The sequence below is a fragment of the Motacilla alba genome, chromosome 26, assembly GCF_015832195.1.
Source record: "Motacilla alba alba isolate MOTALB_02 chromosome 26, Motacilla_alba_V1.0_pri, whole genome shotgun sequence".
NCBI classification, from domain to species: Eukaryota; Metazoa; Chordata; class Aves; order Passeriformes; family Motacillidae; genus Motacilla; species Motacilla alba.
In genome coordinates, this window is record NC_052041.1 from 1487986 (window position 1) to 1506129 (window position 18144).

At 61.7% G+C, this 18144-nt stretch overlaps 1 protein-coding gene across 4 annotated transcripts in view; it reads right to left on the bottom strand.

Moving 5' to 3' along the window:
* Positions 1–17800, bottom strand: part of KIF21B (kinesin family member 21B) — a 51662-nt gene extending 33862 nt beyond the window's left edge. For all 4 annotated transcript variants that reach the window (XR_005259765.1, XR_005259764.1, XM_038162485.1 and 1 more), the window contains exons 1-3: positions 17709–17800; positions 1322–1544; positions 817–999 (exon numbers count right to left, since the gene is read on the bottom strand). Coding sequence is in view for 2 of the 4 variants with exons in the window: in XM_038162485.1 (XP_038018413.1) it covers positions 817–999; positions 1322–1544; positions 17709–17746 (444 nt within the window). In the remaining 2 variants the exon portion in view is untranslated. The remainder of the gene's footprint in view (positions 1–816; positions 1000–1321; positions 1545–17708) is intronic.
* Positions 17801–18144: the final 344 nt, after the last annotated feature.

Consider the following 18144-nt stretch of genomic DNA (forward strand, 5'->3'; position numbering starts at 1 on the left):
GGGCTCTGCAGATAGAGACATAAGTAGGAAGGATTTCTCCAGCATGGAAGTGACTTTGGGCCCTCTCCAAGCCATCAACATTTGAAGACACCCAGATGTGATGGCCAACAAAGCCACCAGAAGGGAAGATCACAGCACAGGGCCCCTCCCTGCCCATCTCCTCTCAAAACCTCAACCAGATGCAGCTTGCTCGGGAGCTCAGCTTTGCTCAGCACCTCACTGTGCTTTCTCACTGGGGCCTTAAAACAGTTCCCTTGCACCTCTTCGCCTTTTCAGCCCAGGAGCAACCCCCAGGAAAAACGCTGCCAACACACAAGGTCCATGTACTTCCCAGGACAAACTTCTCCAGGGAATGAAACAGTTAAAAGAAGAGGTTTTGAACAGGAGAAGCCTGGGCAGAGGCAGGAGAGGATGCATTCTCAAGACCAGAGATGCAACAAAGGACATGGAAAATAGCACAATCCTTCCCCAAACCTCCCCAAGAGTGGCACTTTCTTCTCCTCCTGTTTCACTGGGAACTCTGGCCCAAGGCAGCAGGCTATCCTTGAGCTCAGACAGGGGTAAGACAGCCCAGAGCCCCTGGATCCCCAGGGGACCAAGCCATAAGACCCTTTCCCGTGGTGGGAGCTCCCTCCACCCAGTTTGTAGCCATGTAGGTGCTTTGAGTCCCCATTGCACCAGCACATCCCCAGTCCCACACTTGTCACATGGTACAGCTCTCTCAGGAGCCAGTCAGGAGATCCTGAGGAGCCCAAGGCACAGGACCAAGAGCAGGGCAGGGCCATGGTGTCCCCAGACCTCCCATTACCCACCCACCTCCAGGAACTGGGCGCTGACTTTGAACTCGGGTGCTGCCACGCCCTGGCTCTGCGCCGCCCGCCTGCGCTCCTCGATGCCACTGAAGAGGTGGCTGATGGCCCGCGGGATGATGCCCTGCTCCTCCTCTGAGATGTTCATGTCGAAGCCAGTGCCCATGGTGTAGGTCTTCCCTGCTCCAGTCTGTGCAGAGACAGGGAGGGGAGCTGGCTGGGCCCTCCCAGGCTCAGCTCTGCCCAATGCACCCCACATTTTCCCTCTGCTACTTTAGGCTCCCTTGCTGAGCCACGCACGGTGACCCCCAGTGACACATCAGCTCCCACACTCCCAGCCCTGCCACCCCCTCCTCCCACCAAAGGCCACCCCTTCCCCCAGCTCTCACCCAACCAGGGACAACTCTTTTCTCTCCACACCCAGGATCTCACACACCCTCCACCTTCCTCAACCTGCCCAGGTGCCTCTGCAGCATCCCTGGAGAGCCCAGCTCTGAGGGCAGAGCCCGCACCTGCCCGTAGGCCAGCACAGTGGCATTGTAGCCCTCGAAGCAGCCCTCGATGAGCTTCCCCATGCACGTCGTGTAGATCCTCTCCTGCCACGTGTCCAGGTCAAAGACAAAGTCGTAGGTGAAGGCCTTGTCCTTGCCCAGCAGCACCTGGGGCTCGCCAGGGGTCACCGAGGTACAGATGTGACATCCTTCTATCTTCTCTTTGGGCAGCTGTGGACGGATCCTAACGGAAGAGAAGCAGGCTGAGGGCAGCACAGGCCTGGGGGACACCAGCCTGGCCCTGAGGATGAGAGCACAGCCCATCCGGTGAGCCAGCTCCCAGGTGTAACTAGTCCAGCACAACCAGGGGGAAAAGACTGCTCCCCACTGCTCTGCACTGCTGCAGCCTCACCTCGAGTGCTGGGTGCAGTTTGGGGCACCACAGTGTAAGAAGGACAGAAAGGTATCAGGGAGTGTGCAGAGGGGGGACATGAGAATGGTGAAGGGCCTTGAGGAACCACATGAGAAGCAGTTGAGGTCACTTGGCTTCTTCAGACTGGACAAAAGCAGCCTGAGGTCAGATCTATCGAGGTCTGCAGCTTCCTCACGAGGAGCAGCTCCGATCTCTGCTCTCTGTGACAGTGACAGGACCCAGTGCAACAGCTGGAGCTGTGCCAGGACTGGGTATTAGAAAAAGAGGTGCTGGCACTGCCCAGGCTCCCCAGGGAATGGGCACAGCCCCGAGGCTGCCAGAGCTCCAGAAGTGTTTGGACAACACTCTCAGGCACAGAGTGGGATTGTTGGGGTGTCCTGCACAGGACCAGGAGCTGAACTCTGTGGATCTCTTCCAGCTCAGGACATTCTACAACCCCTGCTGGAAACGTGGCTAACGCAGGCAGGGGACAGAAAGCACCTCTGCCTGTAGCACAGAGCATACAGGGCAGGGGATGCTTCAGCTCCTGCAGCCAGCCATAAGCCTGAACTGTTTGCAGCTGAGAACAGAGGGTGACACACCCCAGAAACACCACCAGGCACCTCCATGAGTGAGGTGACAGGCAGGGCTGGGCCCACAGAGCCTGCACCTAGGACTGCCCCAGCCCACCAGCCCCTCACGGCTGTGCTGGCTCATTCACCCTGATGCCCCTGGCAGGGCTGGGCACAGACAGGGGCTGTGGCACCGGATCAGCCCCAGCCTGGCAGAGTCAGGGCAGCCAGGCCAGCACAGCCCCGCTCGCTCCGACGCAGACACATCAAACCGCAGCTACAAAGGCTTGAAATGCAAAATGCAAACCACCACAAGAGAAGACAGCCCTCACCGTTTGAAGCAAAGCACCACCCAGCCCAAAAGCTGTCCCCAGCCTTGGACTCGTCACTGGGACTGGGACAGGCGAGGCTGAGCTGGCTCCTGGCTCAGACAGAGTTTGACCCACCCATCACATCCCACCCACTGCACTCAACCCCTGCCTGGGAATGTGGGAGCAGAGCTGGACCTGCACACACACTGCCCCTGTGCACAGACACTGCCCCTCTGCAGGGCTGCACACACACTGTGTCACTGCTCCACTGCACACACACTGTGTCACTGCTCCTCGGCAGGGCTGCACACACACTGTGTCACTGCTCCTCTGCACACACACTGTGTCACTGCTCTGCTGGGCTGCACACACACTGTGTCACTGCCCCTCTGCACACACACTGTGTCACTGCTCCACTGCACACACACTGTGTCACTGCCCCTCTGCACACACACTGTGTCACTGCTCCTCTGCACACACACTGTGTCACTGCTCTGCTGGGCTGCACACACACTGTGTCACTGCTCTGCTGGGCTGCACACACACTGTGTCACTGCCCCTCTGCACACACACTGTGTCACTGCTCCACTGCACACACACTGTGTCACTGCTCCTCTGCACACACACTGTGTCACTGCTCCTCTGCACACACACTGTGTCACTGCCCCTCTGCAGGGCTGCACACACACTGTGTCACTGCTCCACTGCACACACACTGTGTCACTGCTCCTCGGCAGGGCTGCACACACACTGTGTCACTGCTCCTCTGCACACACACTGTGTCACTGCTCCTCTGCACACACACTGTGTCACTGCTCTGCTGGGCTGCACACACACTGTGTCACTGCTCTGCAGGGCTGCACACACACTGTGTCACTGCCCCTCTGCACACACACTGTGTCACTGCTCCACTGCACACACACTGTGTCACTGCTCCTCGGCAGGGCTGCACACACACTGTGTCACTGCTCCACTGCACACACACTGTGTCACTGCTCCTCGGCAGGGCTGCACACACACTGTGTCACTGCTCCTCTGCACACACACTGTGTCACTGCTCCTCTGCACACACACTGTGTCACTGCTCCTCGGCAGGGCTGCACACACACTGTGTCACTGCTCCTCTGCACACACACTGTGTCACTGCTCCTCGGCAGGGCTGCACACACACTGTGTCACTGCTCCTCTGCACACACACTGTGTCACTGCTCCTCTGCACACACACTGTGTCACTGCTCTGCTGGGCTGCACACACACTGTGTCACTGCTCTGCAGGGCTGCACACACACTGTGTCACTGCTCCTCTGCACACACACTGTGTCACTGCTCCTCTGCACACACACTGTGTCACTGCTCCTCTGCACACACACTGTGTCACTGCTCCTCGGCAGGGCTGCACACACACTGTGTCACTGCTCCTCTGCACACACACTGTGTCACTGCCCCTCTGCACACACACTGTGTCACTGCTCTGCAGGGCTGCACACACACTGTGTCACTGCTCTGCAGGGCTGCACACACACTGTGTCACTGCCCCTCTGCACACACACTGTGTCACTGCCCCTCTGCACACACACTGTGTCACTGCCCCTCTGCTGGGCTGCACACACACTGTGTCACTGCTCCTCTGCACACACACTGTGTCACTGCTCCTCTGCACACACACTGTGTCACTGCCCCTCTGCACACACACTGTGTCACTGCTCCTCTGCACACACACTGTGTCACTGCTCCTCGGCAGGGCTGCCCAGCTCTGCCTGCGGTGATGCACCGGCTGCAGGAAGCTGGGGGCTCCCAGGGGACTCGTGGAGAACGGAGTTTGGAGCCAAACGCCGTGCAGATAGCTCTCATTAGTGCTAATGACTGCACAGCTCCCGTCCCCGGGTGCTCCATAAACACAGCTATTAATTCCTTCAAACCACATCCCTGGCAAGCCGCATCGAGACCTGAGCAGCCGCTGTGTGCACTGGGACTCAGAATCAGCAATCTCCTGGCCCGGCAGGGACCCACCAGGATCATCCAGTCCAACCCCTGCCCTGCACAGACACCCCCAAATCCCACCCTGGGCATCCCTGGCAGCGCTGTCCAAACTCTCCTGGAGCTCTGGCAGCCTTGGGGCCGTGCCCATTCCCTGGGGAGCCTGGGCAGTGCCAGCACCCTCTGGGGAAGAACCTTTCCTGACATCCAACCTGAACCCACCCTGACACAGTTTCGTGAGTGTCTGATCCTCACACAGCCAGGAGCAAGGCGCAGGAGGGCCCTGGGCTGTGTTTGGGGGCACAGGGTGCCCCTGGCAGGGCAGGCAGTGCCAAGCACCCTGCACCCCTCACCCCACGCAGCAGACACGTGGGAACTGCTCTGTGCCTCTGCGGATATATTTAGCTCAGCAGCCACAATAAAAAGCAGCTTCTGATGTGCTCCGTCCCAGACTCGTTCCTGTCGCCTTCCCAGGGTTCCACCCTCCTCCAGAAAAATTATCCCTGACTTTAATTACTTTTGGAGCAAGATGATGTGCTTCCCCCATCCCCGCCCTAGACATGAACAGCAACTGCAGCCCCAGGGAATGGGCAGACAAACCAACTGGAGCCACAATGCGTTTGGGAATTTTCCCCCTCTCAGGAAAAACGAGAGCAGGTTTTCAGCAAAACATTTCTTTGTCTCTCCACTCCTCCCAGGGGGTTAAATACCTGCAAGAGGGGTTTGGGCCAGCATGAGCAGCAGCGCTAGAAGGGTGTGCACACGTGAATTTTCCACAGGGCATTTAGGAACCCACTTTGAGCCTGGCCACGCTGGGCTGTGCCAGTGCCCATACCCAACATCTGCCCCACTGCCATTCCCCACCCCTCGCTGCCCAGCCAGCTCCGAGCGCCCAAGAGACCCATCCCTCACCCTGGCTGTCCCAGCCAGGGGACCTGTGGGGCTGGGAAGGAGCCATGTGCTAGTCCCCAGGGTGCTCCCCCATGCCACCCTGTCCCATCTCCCCAGCGCCAGAGAGACACTGGAGATGCAGGAATCCCCCAGGGAGATCCTGCTCCTCAGGCAATTGGCCAAGCCTCACCCAGGGATGTCCCTGGGAGCCGCTGCCAGCTGGTGGAAGAACACTACAGACTCTGCAATGCCAGTGGGATGAGTGCAGCAAGAGGGCAAGGACAGGCTGCCAAAACTCACGTGAGAAAGCACAGAGACATCATAAAGCATCTTGGGGGCCTCATGCAGCCACCAGGAGACAAATCAGAGGGTTCCTCTAGGCCAGTGCAGCTCCTCCTGCTCCCCAGTGTCCAACAGCCCCAGCTCTCCTGCAGCACTGTTGCACCCCTGCCCTCTCAGGAATCCCACCAGGCTGGGAACTGGGCAATGTGAGACCCTGGTTGGGGTAGGGAGGTGCTCCTTCCATGTGTAGTTCCAAGCCATGCCCATGCACCATGACACCTCCAAACGCAGAATCATGGAATTGGTTAGGTTGAAAACACCCTCGAAGATCACCAAGCCCAACCATTCCCCCAGCTCTGCCATGCTCACCACTAAACCATGTCCCCAAGTGCCACACCCACACATACTTTGAACACCCTCAGGGGATGGCAACTCCACCACTGCCCTGTGCAGCCTGTGCCTGACCACCCTATTAAGGAGGAAATTTTTCCTAATATTCAACCTAAACCTCCCCAAGATAACTTGAGGCCATTTCCCTTGTCCTGTCACCTTACCTGGAGCACAGCTCAACCCCCACCTGGCTGCCCCTCCTGTCAGGGAACTGTGCAGAGCCAAAAGGTCCCCCCTGAGCCGCCTTTTCTCTAGGTTGAGCTCCCCCCAGCTCCTCCTGGTGATCCAGACCCTTCCCCAGCACCGTTCCCTTCTCTGTACATGCTCCAGCCCCTCAATGTCCTTCTTGTCAGGGTTCTTCAGGACTGGAGGTGCCTCTGCAGTGCCCAACTCAGAGGGATGGGCACTGCCCTGGTCCTATGGCTGGTACAAACCAAGTGCCATTGGCCTTCTTGGGCACCTGGGCACACCTGGGCTCATGGTCAGCCACCACTGACCAGCATGCCCCAGGTCCTCTCCTGCCAGCAGCTTTCCAGCCAAACATGACAATCCCCTACAGCACCAGCCCAGGTTTCTCCTTGGCCCTGTTCTCAACCCCAGCTGGTAAAGCTGCAGAGGTCACAGTGCTTGCCATCCTCTGCCTGAGCTTCCCATGTTCTCCAACAGAGATGAGCAACTTTAGTGGCCATAAAGTCACCATCTGAGTGTGTTCTGGCACTCCTTGTCCCTACCACTACCAAGAAAGGTCCTGGCCACATGCTGTCTGCTCACAGGTCCAGAAGGACTGGGTGTGATGCTGTCAGGGTCAAACCTGTGAACGACGGAGCTGCTCCCTCACCTGCCAGTCAACCTGCTCCACACCTGGTCATGATCCACCAGCCCTGAGGACAGCTTGTGCCAGCCAATGGGGCCCACAGCAGAGCCAAATGCATTGGGGTGCCCTGGCCTGCAGGACTGGGACACCCACTGAGAGCCTTGCTGCCCTCCTGAGAGCCCATGACACAGATTATGTGACCATTAGCAACCTAGCTGTTAAGTGGCAACCAAAATTACCCAGCAGTTCACCAGGAGTCTTCCACCCCCCAGCTGGGCAGGAGTCCCAGCTCTCCCTGAAGGTCTGTGGCCAGCCAGCCCCACGCTGGCCCTGGTGACCCCCTCTGCCCAAAGCTGACACGGGGAGGACACAGCCTGCCCTGAGGCCAGCAGCTTGCTCAGTGCTCCTCTCCCTGCTGCCCACACGAACATGCCAGGCTCAGCACAGGCACCCCAGGAAGGAGAAAGCCAGCAGGACCAGGACCACATCAACCCCTCAGCTCCCTGCCTGGATGGTGACAAGGAACAGAGAGCCAGGACAGAGCTGCACAGTCCCAGCCAAACACTCCTGCCAAGAAAACCTTCCCAGGCAGGCAGTGCAGCAGGCAGGAGGTGGAAGGACGGATGGACACTCAGAGGGGCAGGCAGGGGTGCAGAACATCCCTCCCCAGCCAGCAGCTCCCGCTGGGGCGATGACACGGGGGCGTCCCAGCAGGAGCCTGATCAGCAGCAGCATCCAAAGCCATCAGCACAAGGCACGCAGGGACACACACAAAGGGCAGCCCGGCTGGAGCGTCTCCACTGCTCCCCTTGCCATCCCTGCCAGGCTGGCAGGCTCTGAAAGCGCTGTCTCCATGGCTGGGCTGCCACGGACACCGAGCATCTGGGAGGAGGGCGGGGACAGGGTCCTGCTACCCGAGGGGCAGGAGCTGAGGCACAGGAGCTTGGGCAGGCACAAAGGGTGAGCTGTTCTGCACTGCTGCCCTATGCCAGGCTTGGGGGAGTGCAGGAGGGGCTGTGAGCCCAGTGCCAGGTGGGCACTGGGAGGCAGCTCCACAGGCAGGGTCAGCCTGGGGGTCCCTGATCCCAGCAGGCACAGCTTCCTGGGAGGGATCTGCCCATGCCAGCATCTCAAGCCCTACAAGAGGCACAGGGATGGGGTCAGCTGGGCCCTGCCAGTATCCCCAGTGAAGGCTGCACACACCATGGCAGCCCCAGCCTCCTGCACTCTGAAGGGAGGCTGTCTCCTTGCATGGGAAAGCACAGCTTGGCTGACGTGGACTGCTGGGTTCATGTCCTCCTCAGCCAAATGTCTCAGCTTCCTGTCTCCCAGCCCAGCACCACGGCAGCCCCAAGGGGCTCGGAGCATCCTTTGGCCCCCAGCACTCTGCCAAAGCCACGACAGCACACTCCCACAGCCCTCCAGCACAGAGCCAGAGCCATGAGAGCCCCACCCCACCTCACCCCACCAAACTGCCTGTGGGCACACAGCAGGCCACACCACCCTGCTGAGACACAGCTGCCCTGGTGCAGGGGCAGAGGGACCCAGATCCATCACCCAGGATCACCCATGACACACAGGGGCTGCTGCACCTCCCAGGGAGCCTGAGGACACACACCCTACAACATTTCCCAGTGCTGTCGGGGGGCTGTAGGGCAGCTGCCCACAGACTGGGGGATCACAAAAAGCTCCTGTCCCTCCAAGACCTCTCTGCAGGCTGCCTGCAGACCCTACAAAGAGCTGTTCCTCTTCCCTCCCAAGGAGGCTGCCAGCCAGGAAGGGCTGGCTGTGCAGGGAGAAGAGCCAGAGAGCTGGAGAGTGATAGGTGGAAGAGCTCCATGGGATTTTCCCTCTCTGTGCCAGGCCCCAGATGCTCATAGCCACCACCTCTTGTGCACCTTGTCCGCAGAGGGACAAGGCTGCCCACTGCAAGGCTGCTGAGGCACTGCCCCTCACCCAGGCTCAGCATCAGCTGTTGTGGGCTGGCAGAGCTGGAGCTGCAGAGCCCACCAGGGGCACAGCCCAGCTCTGTGAGCCTGTCAGGACAGGTGGGCTGGGCAAGCCCAGACAGCACCTGGCTCCTCTCTCCACACTGCCTGCACTCATTCTGCTCCTGTCTCTGCTCCTACATCACCTGTGCTCGCCCCACACCACCTGCATTCACCCCACTTCCCCTCCCCACATGGCCCTGCATTCACCCCACTCCCATCCCCATCCCCATCCCCCCTGTGCTTGCCCTGCTCCCATCCCCGCTCCTCCCATGGCCCCAGCTCTGCTCCCAGTGGCTCCAGCCCCCTCAGCATCAGAGCTGCAGGAGCAGCTGCCCAGCAGCCCAGGCCTGCACACAGCCCCTGCCAGCCCTGCTGTCCTCTCTGCTCCCCAGCTTCACCCTGCTCTGCCCCAAGCCTGCTGCCCCGTGATCCCACCATCAGCCCAGGGCAGCCAGGAGCAGCAGCTCTCTCATCCTCCAACGCTGTCCCAGGACATCTCATGGGCACCAGAGAGCCAGCAGGTGAGGAGCTGTGTGGGGCTCTCAGCTTGGCCAAGCAGCTCCCCAGGGTAGGATCAGAACAAAGTGCTCCAGGTTTTCCCAGACCTCAAGCATGGATGGGGCTGCCCAGGCCCAGATCCCATAGGAGAATCTTCCCCTTGCCTGGGAAAGGATCTCCCAGCCCCATTCTCCCTGAGCATGGGGGCTAGGGAGAGGGCTGGCTGCCAAGGGCTGCCTCTCTGCACACAGGTTATACTGGACACAAACCAAGACAAAGTTCAGCATTTAATTACCACGGCAGGGAAGTGGCTTAGCAATCAGAGAAAATTGAATCAGGCTCCCTGGAGACTGCCAGGTCTGGTCAGCAAACAGTCCAATTAAGAGATATAGCCAGGCACCTCCCAGAGCAGCAGGCACAGCACAGAGCCCCCTGTGCCACTGTGCCCCCGCCAAGGCAGGGAGCCACAGCAAGCCCAACTGGATCAGCACTGGGCCAAGACAGAGCTCCTGGGCAGCCTGGACACCCCACAGAGCTGGGTGCACCCAGAGCCCCACTGGGCACAGCCCAAAGGGGGACATGCCTCTACATCCATGCCCCAAGGAACCCACCCCAACACCACCCAGCCTGCTCCTGCGCAGGGCAAGCCTGCCTCACACCCCACAGCCCCCTGGGCTCCCCCTAATCCACCACTCCAGACTTTCCCAGGCTTAGGGAAACCTTTAAATCAGGCCGTGGCAGGCAGCATGTGCTGCTCATTAGCTCTGGCAGGAGCACGAGGCTGAGCTGCACCATCTGCTCCGTGCTGGGACCATGGCAGGCTGAGGGACACGCACGGGCCAGCAGCAGGGACACCCAGCCCGTGGCAGGGACCAGCAGGGCCCAGGAGATGCAGGGGAGAGGGGAGCAGAGCCAGTCCAGTTTGGGGTCTCCCTGGACTCCAGCTTCACCCCTGTGAGTGCCTCAGCCCAGCCTGGGATCAGCCCAAGGGGACCAGCACGGGGATGTCTGCACACAACAGAGCCAGCACAGTCACCTGTAAAGGGTGCAGGGTCACCAAACCCCACTGGGGGGGAAACACACGTGTGACAGAACATACAATGGGACACATGCCCCAGCAAGCAGGGCCCCAACTCCCCTCCAGCCATGCTGAACAGCCCCAAAACCAGCCTCAGCAGCAGCATGGCCATTAATAGGGAGTCAAAGGAAACCATCATTCACCAGCAGACCCTGGGCCGGCCAGGCCATCAGCCTGACCCTGCAAAGCACAACAATCCCCCAGGTCTGATGGGGGCAGATGGACACTCCTCCCCTAACCCTAACCCAGCTCTGCACCCCAGCACTGAGCCTCCCCTTCCCCCCAGCTCAGCAAGTCCCACCCAGAGGCTCTCTCCCTTTCGCAGGAGCCCCTGCAAGGTGCCCATGTCCCACCTCCACCCCAGCACCACTGCGGGGTGCCCATCCTGGAGATAAGGCTGCCCTAGAGCCAGCGTGCTGGCAGCCTCCCAGTGCACTCCAGTGCCACTGGGGAAACAACAACCTGACCTGGGCAGGAGACCGTGCAGCCCCAGAGCCCACCAGAGCAAAACTGCCCACAAGACATGGGAGCAAAAAGAGGTGCCTCACCAGCCCCTCCCCAAAATATAAATAAGATATAAAAATACATAAATGGGTATAAATGGATATGGATAACATATATTTATATAAATAAATAAATGGATAAAATAAATCTAAATAAATATATACAATTATATATAGAATAAATATGTTTATATATTTAAAATAAATAGATAACATAAATGAATAAAATAAATAAATGGCTAAAATAATATAAATATATATAAAATTTGTGTGTAGAATAAATATATATCATTTTTATATTAAATAAATAAATAGAATTAGAAATTTATAAATGCCAAGCCCTTGGCCAGCGGGACAGGGGATTCTCTGAAGTACCCAGGAGCAAACCCAGTCCCTCACCCGGGCAAGGAACAGAGAACATTTTGACCTAATGTCTCCCTGAGGCAGGTGCAGCCTGAAATAATGGATGAGCAGAGACCACGGCATCATGGACCAGCTGGGTTGTGCTTTCCAGCCATGCAACACTGGGCCAGGGAACTCGGTGCTTGAAGGCATGGGGAAGAGGAGGAGCAGTTCAGCTCCCTGCCAGCATCCCAGACCAGAGCAGGGATGGGAACATCTCACTGCCAAAGCTGGGCATGGGCAGCGGGCAGGGAGGTGCCCACAGCCCCACAGGGCAGCTGGACACGGGACAGGGGAGCTTGGCACCAGGCTCCACCACAGCAAGCTGTGACAAGAAATCCTCCCCACCCATGTCAGGCTCCAAGGAGCTGCAGGCTGGGAAAGGGAATCCCTCAGTCCTGGGGCTCAGCTCTGAGCCCTCCCCTGGCAGTGGGGGTGGTGACTGTGTGGCATCCATAGGGACAGAGCAGAGGGGCAGATTCTGAGCAAGAGCAGGCAGCCTGCACCCCACAGCAGTGCAGGGCCACTGGGGACACAAGCACACACCAGGGCTGGCTCCTGCTCTGCCCAGAGAGGGAAGGGGTGGCAGGCAGGTGCCAGGCACTGTCCCTTCCATCAAGCCAAAGTAAAACCCATCGGCAGCTGCCCAGGGTGCAGAGGAAGCCCCTGCAGACTGATCTCCCGCAGCAGACCCCAGCGGCAGCTGCCCTCGCAATCCACCACATCCCAAATCCGGCTGTTTAACCAGTGGCATCGAGTGTTTTGACAGCCTCCAGCAGGAAACAGCCCAGTGGGACCACCGGGGCCACCCCCCACCCCCAGCAGGAACAGCAGTACAGCCACTGGCCAGGCCTGGCTCTGTGATTCACGCTGGGCTCACAGAGGATATCACCTTCCCTCCCCTGGGGCCAGGAGCCATGTTTCTGACAGCTTTGTTTGGGGCTTCATCTGCAATTTTCTCCTGCCTCCAATTTCACTGCTGAGGCAGCAGCTGGCTCCGTCCTCGGACTGATCCTTGGGAGGCCCTGGCCCGTCCCGAGGCTCCCCGGGGCTCAGCTAAATCCCCTGCCATGGGTGATGCGTGCGGGCACCAAACCCTGCCCAGGCTGCTTTGCTGAGGGCGCTGGCACATCCGGGGGGTGCAGCCCTGCTCCCCCCTCGCACGCCTCCATCCCCTTTGAACATTTCCGCTGTAAAGCCGATGGAGTGCCTGGCTGAAGGCAGGCACGGAGCACACACCTGGCTCAGCACGCCCCAGAGCCCAGCCTGGTCCCCAAAAGCTCCCTCCAAGCCGGGGAGCCGCTGTCCCCCTGCTCTGGGAACACGCAGCCCTGAGTCACAGCAGGCTGCAAAGCCCCAGAGCGAAAGCAGAGCAGCAGCGAGTCTGGGAAGCCACCAGAGTCTGGGTGGCTTCAGCCCAGCAGCAAAACGCTCACAGGATGGGGCACGGGCTTCTGCCGTGGCTGAGATCCCTCAGCAGCTACAAAGGGTGGAGAGGAAGGGGCAGGGGTGCCCGCAGGGGTGGTTTGCCAGCCCAGCACCCTGAGGACAGAGCAGGCTCCTGGGATCTTTCCTTCCGGGGATCAGGGCTGCCCCTGACCCTGCAGATGGCAGATAGAGCACCCCAGGGCTGTGCCCAGCGCCAGGATGGGCTGCTCCCCTCCCCCCTTCCCCTCCCCCTCCAGGAGACAGTCACATCCCGTGCCTTGGGGTGGAATTGATTGCCTTATCTCTCCCTGCACGGCGCTGTAACAGCTGAGCAAAGCCAGGCCAACCCCAGCCAAAGCTGGCAGGAGCCAGTGCCCCCCCAGGACCACACCAGAGGGCTCCAAGGCACAGCAGCAGCAGCAGGGACGGTGGGCAGCAGGCACCAGGGCTGCACCCTCCCTCTCCCCGCTGGGCAGCACGGACAGTGGCGCAAACTGGGTTCACACCACCTTTCCGCTGGACCCAAATCCACTCCCGAACATGATGTGGAAGGGCTACAGCTTCACTTCCTCAGTGAGTGACCCCAGCTGGCACCAGACACTTTGGGCTCACAGAAGCCATCCCAGCAGGCAGAGAGCCCCAGCCATGGGGCACCAGAGGTGCCAGCACCCCGGCAGGGCTGGAGCCCAGCTGATCCCACCGCCAGCCCTCTGCCAGCTCAGCCGCTTGGCCAGAGCATGATGGTGAGGGGAGGGGGACTCTGGGGACGAGCTGGGAGTCCCTCCCCGAGGCACCAGCCAGCCACGGGCTCTGGTGTGGCCACAGAGCATCGCAGCAGGGGCGGCCGCGAGAGCAGCAGAGCACTGGAGGTTGCAGAGTTTAAATAAACTTGAAATACGACTCAACTTCCTTCCCCAATTTCACAAGCTCCGTTTCCTGCGTCTCCTCAGCAGGCCAGGCATGCTCAGTGCCATGGCAGCTCTGGCACAGGGGATGCTGCTCTCTCTCAAAGCAGCCAGTTTGGAGGTGCCCTCAGGGAGCAGCTCTGCAGCCAGCCAGGCCACTCAGGCCTCCAGCCAAGCACTTTAATGGCTCGGGGGTCAATACATGCCATCAGCCCTTCCTGACACTGCAGAACTGCTGGGCTGAGCTCTGCTTCCTGCAGGCAGCACAGTCCCGGCCGGGCTCCCTGTGGCTGCAGGAGCTGGCAGCACCTGCCTGCAGCCCTGGAGGGGCTGTGGGGAGAGGGGCTGCTGGGGGGCACCCCCTCAAATTCCTGTGCTAACCTCAAACAAGGCCGTGCTCCTGGACAGAGGGCAGGAGAGGGGAGCTGCTGCACCGGCTGCATTGCAGCCACCCGCTCGAAGGTCACCTACAAGGAGGAAGCAGCGGCTGCTGCCTGAGGAGGACTGGCCCCCAGGCCCTGCTCTGCACCACCATGGCAGGAGGCAGCTCCCTGCAGACACCGCTACCCCAGCACGGCCTGCTGAGGCACAGCCCGGCCCTGCTGGTTCCCTCCCTGCCCCAGGAGACACAGTGACACTCAGAACCCACCCCAGGAAACACGGTGACACTCAGAACCAGCCCCAGGAGACACAAGTCACACTCAGAACCTGCCCCAGGAGACACAGTGACACTTGGAACCCACCCCAGGAGACACGGTGACACTTGGAACCAGCCCCAGGAGACACAAGTCACACTCGGAACCAGCCCCAGGAGACACAGTGACACTTGGAACCACCCCAGGAGACACAGTGACACTCGGAACCCACCCCAGGAGACACGGTGACACCCAGGAGACACAAGTCACACTCGGAACCTGCCCCAGGAGACACAAGTCACACTCGGAACCTGTCCCAGGAGACACGGTGACCCTCAGAACTGCCCCAGGAGACACAGTGACACTCGGAACCTGCCCCAGGAGACTGGAGTCACACTCACGAGTCACACTCCAGGCTAAGGGGCAAGCAAAGCAGACCCTGCTGGCAGGGAGGGCGAGGGCCAGGGCAGGAGCCAGCCCTGCCCTTGCAGACACTGCAGCTCTGAGCTGCAGGTACAAGGTACAGGAAGAGATCAGCCCCTGGGCCAGGAGGAGCTGCTGGGCCTGCATTTCCTTCTGCTGACAGCAGCGCTGCCGCAGGTATCAGCCATTTCCCTCCCAGCACGTGGGAAGCCTGAATCGTGTCCCCGCAGCTCAGCAGCCAGGCTCTTTGGAGCCCAGTGCGAACGGGGCAGACCAGGGTCTCCAGGAGAAGATGGGAGCTGTGAGGCTGACAGTGAAAAACCACAACATCTCTCCCACCTTCTCCTGCCAGACCAAGGCAATCAGCAGGAACTAGGATGCACAGATCAGTATCTCTGTTCAACTGTCCCTACTCCTCCCACCCTGGGACCACAGAGATGGGTCCTGATGGCTGCGGCACCTCTTGACATCAGCTGGATCATCCCCAGCAACACCACCATCACTTCCCAGTGTCCTTGGCCCTTCCCCAGGTCCCACCTCCCTCCCACCAGCGGCACAGACACAGAGACCCCAAAGAAACAGCACAGCTGGCCCATTCATGTTATTATCAAGGGACAAAAGGGGAGCTTTGATCCGTGTCCTGCTGCATCACAGAAACATTCAATCTCCTCTGTGCTCTGATGGCTGAGAGAGGTGGGATCTGGGGCAGGTTTACTTCAAGGGTCTTAGAGAATCCTGCAGCCTGGCTGCTCCACCGGCAGGGTGTCACCAGCACTGACAAAGGAAAACCTCGCTCTGCTCCAAGCCCGGGAGAGGAGGGGAGCCAGCCCCAGCCCCTCGGGGCTGCCGTGGCAGAAAAGGTGGGTGGTCTGCAGGGAGAGCAGGTCAGCCTTTGCACACTCAGCTCAGCATCAGAGCCACCTTCCTGCACAGCGTCACAACCTGATGGCTTTGTTTGCAGCCTCCTCGCTGCCAGCCCTGCTCCTTTGTCCTCCCGACTCACCTCCAGCACCACATCCCGCCGTGTGCCCAGCTCTCACCAGCTGCTCTGAGCGGGATGTTGGCTCACTCCCTCCTCAAGGAAGGGGTGCAAGAGGGCTGGAGCCCTCCCCCCCTGCCTGGATCCTCACCACGAGCGCCCCAGCCCCACTGCAATGCTGCACACCCCAGCCACCTCCCCGCTGCGGCCCCCTAGCCAAGCACCAGCCAGCCCACGACCGCAGGGCTGGAGGGGACCTGAGGGATTAGGAGAGCCCCTCAGAAACGACTCCACAGCCGCCATGCCGCGGGGCACCCACCCCATCCCCAGGATGCTGTTAAAAGGCATCGTCTCGAGAGACATGCAGGATGGAGACGGGAAGAGTCCGGCCAGGAGGAAATCCCCACCCCCGTGGTCGGCATTAACCCGGTTCCCGGGTCAGTGTCCTGGCACACACACTCTATCTCGGCACAGCCCCCTGCCCCTGTGCAGCCACCCCAGCAGCAGCCGCAGCAGGGGCTGCCCTCACTCCTGCAGCTCCCCCATCCTTCACAGCCAAAGCCTGGCCTCGACCCTCGGCCTTTCGAGAGGAGAACGGCAAAGAATCCCCTGGGGCTGCAGCCAGGGCGAGCAGGATGAAGGGCAGGGGGAGCTGGGAGGTGTCGCGGTGCACACACACACGCGTGCACACGCACCCAGCCCTGCACATCGGCGCGCACACGCACACACAGCCCCACACCCACCGCTCTCCCTCCATCACTGCCGCTGCACCAGCAGCATCTTTTGTGCTCCCGCTCCGACCAAGCAGGGCGCGGGCAGTGCCCCCCCGAGCCCCCCGAGCCCCGGCACGGTGCCCGCAGCCGCCGGCCCGCCCTGCCCGTGCCGGCGGGGGCACGGAGCTGAGAGCGGGGGGGCGGCACGGCGTGTCCGCTGCGGGACGGGCTGCGGGGCCGGGCTCCCACGGGGTCCGATCCGCTCCGCCACCACCACGGGCTCGGCAGATGCGACCGCCCCGGCACAGGCACGGGGCGAGCGGGGCCGGCCGGTCCCTTCCCCCGCGGGACTGCGGCTCCGGCCGCGGCAGGGTCCCGGGCCGGGCAGGGTCCCGCGGTGCAGCTCCGTGGGCTCGGGATCCCCTCTTTCGGCGGAGACTCCTTCCTCCCGAGGGACAGGGAGCGACAGAGCCCCGCCGCCGCGCACCGGGCCGGGCACGGCGCTCACAAAGACGAGGGTGACACCGGGGGGTGTCACCCGTTCCCGCGGGGCTCGGCCTCGCCCGGCCCACGCCCCCCGAGCTCCCGCAGCCCCCCCGAGCCCGGGCGGGCTCCGAGGCCGCCAGCAGCTCCTCTGAGAGGTGCGGGTCTGCAGCGCATTGTTCCCAGCACAAAGGACACCGAGATACCGCATCGCTTCCCACCAGCCAGCGGGGGGGCGGGCAGGGAGCCCCCACAATGCCCGGCATCCCGGTGACACCTCGGACGGCCAAAGCCACCCGCGCAGCAGCCGGGAGCTGCCCAGGCTGGGCGCCCGGCGGCTCTGCAGGTGGAGGAGCCGGGGGTCCCGGCCTCGCCCTCCGCCGGGCACGGGGGATGGCGGGCGGCGGGCGGCGGGGGCGGGTGGAGGGAAGGCAGCGCCGGGCTGCGCGGCGCGGGAGCCGGTGGGGAGAGGGGGGAGACATCCCGAAACGGTGGGAGCGGGGGGTGGGGAGCAGAGCGGCGGGGCCGTGCGGGTGCGGCAGAGACCGGCCCGGCGGGGTCTCGCTGCGCCGGGCTGGGGGTCGGAGCCGAGCGGGCACCCACCAACCCCCGCAGCTGCCGCGCCCGCCCCGCCTTTCGGCACCGGTCCCGGGCGCACCGAGCTCCGCGCGGCCCGGGACGCGCAGCCCGCCCCGCGGGAAGCTCCGATGCCCGCACTCACCTCACGGCCACCTTCACGCAGCTGTCCGGGGCCGCCATGGCCCCGCACGGCGCCGCGGCCGCCGCTGCCCCGGAGCATCCGCGGCGCCGGAGGGGCGGGGCCGCGGGAGGGGCGGGGCCGGGCCAGGTGCTGGGCGGGGCCGGGACGGGACACGCCCCCAGGGCCGGACCGCGAGCACGCGGCGGAGGGCGCGGGATCCAGCTCGGAGCCGGGACAGGACACACGGACACACGGACAGGGACACACGGACAGAGGGACAGAGGGACAGGGACACACACGGACAGAGGGACAGGGGACAGGGACACACGGACACACGGACAGAGGGACAGGGACACACGGACAGAGGGACAGAGGGACAGAGGGACAGGGACACACGGACAGAGGGACAGAGGGACAGGGACACACGGACAGGGACACACGGACACACGGACAGAGG